At 38.3% G+C, this 5,476-nt stretch overlaps 1 protein-coding gene across 1 annotated transcript; it reads right to left on the minus strand.

Annotated features, from left to right (window-relative positions):
* Positions 1-272: 272 nt before the first annotated feature.
* Positions 273-4,495, minus strand: TSBTYPE2 (tryptophan synthase beta type 2). The gene is made up of 6 exons (XM_018120426.2): positions 4,225-4,495; positions 1,998-2,331; positions 1,691-1,907; positions 960-1,497; positions 767-865; positions 273-624 (listed from the first exon to the last, which is right to left on the minus strand). Exons 1-6 carry the CDS (start codon positions 4,295-4,297, stop codon positions 362-364), a joined length of 1,524 nt encoding a protein of 507 aa, XP_017975915.1. The 5' UTR covers positions 4,298-4,495; the 3' UTR covers positions 273-361.
* Between the last annotated feature and the right edge of the window lie 981 nt (positions 4,496-5,476).

Here is a 5,476-nt window from a genome sequence, read left to right on the forward strand (position 1 = left end):
CAACCTGAACAACTATGAGTTGTGAGGAAGCTCAGGCACATTAAGATATGGGAGGGCCCCCACCGCAACCGGTCCATCAAATTTTTACTTCTATAATTTATGAAAATTATTTGTTTATTTAATTAAAATTTTAATGCTATAAGTATTTAATTTATGAAAAATTAATATTTAATTTATAACTACTTTTTTTTTTCCTTTTTCCGTTCATTTTCTCCCTTTTTTATTGAACTTTTAATGTTATAATAATAAATTCTAAACTCGTGAACACTTAATTCACAAATCATGAAATCTACATCAACAAAATTTATTAATGGTCCATCAGTCTGGAATTCAACCTAAACATTTCAGTATAAATGTACCACTAGCTCATGCCAGTTACTCGAGGAATTTTGGCTAATGATTCTTTTATTTTCTCCTCCTCAAATGACAGGTCAACCATGTCTCCCTGCAAATACTTCTCATAAGATGTCAAGTCAAAATGGCCATGCCCACACATTGCCATGAGAATAACCTTTGGTTCTCCAGTCGCCCTACAGCGGAGCGCTTCCCTGATGGTGGCAGCAATTGCATGAGTTGGCTCAGGAGCTGGAATTAGCCCTTCAGATCGAGCAAACTGTATTGCACCTGCAAAGCAAATTGTATCTCTTAGCTTCCTCTAGCACAAAATAATCTACTCCACCAAATTTTCATAAGTTCCTTTCACTAGCAAAGATTCGTATTGATTTAAATGTCAGCCAGTGGTTTAAGTCCAGATGAATGAAGTCACCTTGAAAGCACTCGTTTTGGGGAATTGAAACTGCTTCAACGAATCCTAATTCGTAGACATGTGAAATCAATGGTGCCATACCATGGTAACGTAAGCCCCCTACAGAGCACAGAAAATGCATTGTTGAAAACAATGAAAAAATAATATGATCTCAACCACTGTAGAATCACAATGCTAGCAAGAGATACATTACCGGCATGAATTGGGTCTGGAATGAAGTCATGCCCTAGTGTATGCATCTTCATCAATGGAGTCATCCCTGCTGTGTCACCAAAATCATATGCATAGACACCTTTTGTTAATGAAGGACAAGCTGTAGGTTCAACTGCTCTAATAACAGGGTTGATTTTTCCACTGAGCTTTTCTCTTATAAACGGGAAACTAAGTCCTGCAAAATTGGACCCACCACCAGTACACCCTATGATCAAGTCTGGGGTTTCACCAATGGCTTCCATTTGTCTAATGCACTCTTCCCCTATCACCGTTTGGTGTAGCAAAACATGATTGAGAACACTCCCCAGACAGTACTTGGTATCGTCATTTGTGGCAGCAACCTCTACAGCTTCTGAAATAGCTATCCCTAAACTTCCTGGGCTTGATGGATCCATTTGCAGGATTTTACGACCTGCCTCAGTAATGTCAGATGGAGAGGGATGAACTTTTGCACCCCATGTTTGCATCATCAATTTCCGATATGGTTTCTGATCATAAGAAGCACGAACTTGCCACACCTGTAGAAAATTTCAAATAAAACGTCCTTAGCTCTACAACATGAAAATTTCAAAATGAAAATCAATGGCAGAAGTTATGCAACTTGTACCCAAAACCTTCAATGGACAGGACCAAAAAAGGCAGTAATGATATCCTGTTTGATTTTCTCCCAGGATATAAGTTGAGTTCCGAGAATAATATAAAAAATCTTACTTCACATCCGAGACCAAATAAGCTGCATGCGAAGGCTAGTGAACTACCCCACTGGCCAGCACCAGTTTCTGTCACAACGTTCTTGATCCCTTGCTGTGCGTTGTAGAAAACTTGTGGAACTGCTGTGTTGGGTTTGTGTGATCCAGCAGGGCTGACACCTTCATACTTGTAGTAAATTCTAGCGGGTGTATTCAGAAGCTTCTCCAACCTCTTGGCTCTAAATTCAAATAAAGATATTAGATACTCCCTAACATCGCAAATATCTTGAAAAAGGAAAAAAAAGCATTTGGTTCTGATAACAGCTTACCTAATTAAAGGGGTTGGGCGCCAGAGTCTGTAAATATCAAGAACTTCATCAGGAATATCTATGAACCTTTCATTGGTAGCCTCCTGCTTAATTAACTCATCAGGAAATAAAGGAGACAAATCTTCTGGTTTGACTGGTTCACAAGTTTTGGGATGTAATGGAGGAGGAGGCTTTACAGATAGATCTGCTATCAGATTGTACCACTGACGAGGAATTTCTATTGCTGTAGAATCAGCATTTAAAGCTGATCTTGCTCTTACTCTATAGCCATTTGAAAGCCTTATGTGCATTTGTTTTCTCTTTAGTGGAAGGCATCCAAGCCATTGTTCCTCTCCTGAATGTGCAAAGGTAGTTGAAAAGCATAAAATCAAAGCAACATCAGAACACCATAATTAAATGGTAGTTAAATTATAGAATTATAAATCAAAAGACTGCAGTTCATACAATGAGGGAACTGTCTATAAGTATTCAACATAAGGAGCTTTGCCAATCAAAAACCTATCTTGTAACTAAATTTGGTGCAATATCAAGACAAATATAAGAAATTGTCCCGTCAAGAATGGAATATGTGATACAAGTGAAGTTTAAGTTAAGAATCTAAATAAGCAAAGTTCCTCCCTTCCTAATTCATTTCTTAAGTTGCAATACTATTACAAGACAGAACAGAGCATTTCTGTTAGGCAAAAGAGTCGCAGCCCCTCTCACAAACACGAAAAATAGTATAACAAGTTGGAGCATCCCATCTGTTCACCAAATCAACCAACCAAATAGCTATCTTGTACCTTATTGTGAGGTATATTCCAATTTCATATGGATCAATTATACCATTGGCTTCCAGACATGGTTACCATCAGTTGAGAGTGCTTAATTTGGCTAAGTTTTGAACGATTTTAACATGATATGGCATTCAAAAATATACCAACGTTGGCATTGTCCATTAGGAAATTCCTAGAACAGAGAATTCAAGACACAATCACAACTGGCAGAAAAGGAAAGGGAAAGGACAAGAAAAAGACACTGTTTAACAGAAAGTACCACTTATTCCAGTTATTTATTTAATTATTTTGTATAAACCATGTTTAACAGAAAGTACCATTGGTTTATCGTGTGATTTATCCTAGTTTCACAAATATGAGATGCAACTATCCTGCCGCCAGCTTCAATCCAGGAATAAAGTGACTGAATTGGCTTTAAGAGTAAAAAGCCCCTATGCTATGGTCATTTCTTCAATTAAGTCCTTCACCTTTTATTGTACACAAATAGAACTTTTAATTTTAATTTGTATCCAAAAACCCTTAATCCTACTAGAAAATTAACCGTCACCAAATCCAATGTCAGTTGGCGTTTTATACCCACATAACACATGACCTGACAAGCTAACATGATTATGTGATTACTGACATGATCATATGAAAGTGGACAGAGTCACATGGCAACTGAAACAGCCAAAAAAATGACGACGTAAGTTACATCATATGTCAATTGACAGAAAACATCAATTGGTATTAATTCTGATGACGGTTACATTACAGGCAAATAAAAAATTAAAGGTTCATTTTGATACCATAAAGATACTGCCATAGTTCAAGGACTTTTTCGCTATTTAAGCGACTGAATTTGAAATTGAAACCCATATGATGCAATATGGTTTAGGGGTTTGAGCAAACAGCTACTACTGTATACCATTGATTTAACCTTGCAGCCCTATAACCAAGTCCTACTCATTCAAATAACACAGCCAAAATAGCTTTTGGCGACTATGCTTGAAATTCACAGTGATTTTTGGCGATGAACTTCACTTAAGTAATAACAATCTGATTCCAAACTATTATCTACTTAGTTAGTCATTCTATAATCAGAGCAGCTGATCGAAGCACCTCCTGAACAAACTCCCCAACATAGATGCATATTGATGTTTTTCCTTTTAACTTCTTTTCTTAAACTACTTTCACGTACCCCATCAAGCTCAACTTCTTCATTAACAAGAATTCATTCAGAGTTGGAGAAAACTAAAACTGTCATGATGTTGAGCAGTTATTCAGCTCATAAGGAAATTAAAGTTCAGAAGAAAACAATTCATACCCAAAGTTGAATCGATTCTATCATTTTCATAATAAAAATACAGACAAATTGGAATGAACTAATATGTTAACAGCACGGGTTTGTATCGAAGAGATAAAAGAAATGCTTAAATCCCAAAAACTGTATGAAAAAATGGAAATGTTACCTTTGATGTAAATGCTTGATGAAGCTAATAAGATGGAAGGTGGGTTTGCAAGGAAAAGTGATTGAGTGGCCATTTCTACAGGTTCAAGGCCTTTGCTGGTTGTACTTCTGGGAACTGGAAATTTGAACGTTGACTGATAGAATAGAATAGGGGTGAGGATCTATTCTCACTTCTTTTGTCGCTCAGTGATTATATTTTTCTTTTGTTCCAGGAGTTCTGAAGTGTGAATCCATCGGGTAGAAGAACATTGTGATTTTATATCTGGTATACATAAGACAGAATTGAATTAAATTTGATCACATGGGCAACCAGGAAAGTCAAAAGTAGAGTCCCCCACCTTGGCAACTAGTGTCAGCTTTCAAGCTTTTTGTAATAAGAATTTTCAGCATGGGAACTGTAGACACATAAAATAAAAAAATAATAATAAATAAATAAATATAAATATAAATAAATAAAATAAAATAAAAAATAAAAAAAAAATCGGGATGGCTGGGCGTACGCCCAGCCATCCCTTCGCCGTCCCATCCCCCACCCATTACGCGGGATGGGGGTTCTGGCCACCAACTCCAGGGGTGCCAGAACCCCCTCGTCGGGTTGTCCAAAAAATTGGACAACCCGGCTCTTTAAAACCCTGCAAAAAGGAAAACACAGCAGTTAGCCACAAGGAACGAAAAACCAAAAAATAACAACAAAAAAGAAAAAGGGGTGAGATCTGAGAAGAGAAAGCGGTAGAGAGAGAAAAAGAAGGAACGGCCGGCGGAGAGAAGAAAGGAGAGAGCTTGACGCCGGCAACGGAAGGCGAAGTGATTCGCCGACTAGGAGAGAGAAATTCGAGAAGAGAGGGGAGGACGCCGGCGCCGGAAGAGAGAAGAAAAAGATTTTTAGAGAGAAGGGAGGGTGCCGCCGCTAGAGAGAGAAAGTGAGGAATGAAAGTGAAGAGAGAAAGAGAGAAAAGGGGGTTAAATACCTAGGGTTTGTGGGCAAAACGACGTCGTTTCAGAGAGGCAAGCAGAAGCTGGAAGGACCAGGCCAAACAGCGTCGTTTTGAGCGGCTTCGCAGACATCAAAACGGTGCGTTTTGGATCTTACCTTGCGGGCTTCCAGAAACAGGCCGGGGTGTTGGATTTGGGCTCCCACGGGCCACCGAGTTGGGCCAATCGCAGCCCAACAAGGTATAACCCTTTTTGTTTGGTTTTGCTTGGGTCTAGCCCATTTTAATTTAAATGCATTTATCATTTTTTTTAGGAAAAAA

The sequence above is a fragment of the Theobroma cacao genome, chromosome 4, assembly GCF_053813885.1.
Source record: "Theobroma cacao isolate CCN51 chromosome 4, ASM5381388v1, whole genome shotgun sequence".
NCBI classification, from domain to species: Eukaryota; Viridiplantae; Streptophyta; class Magnoliopsida; order Malvales; family Malvaceae; genus Theobroma; species Theobroma cacao.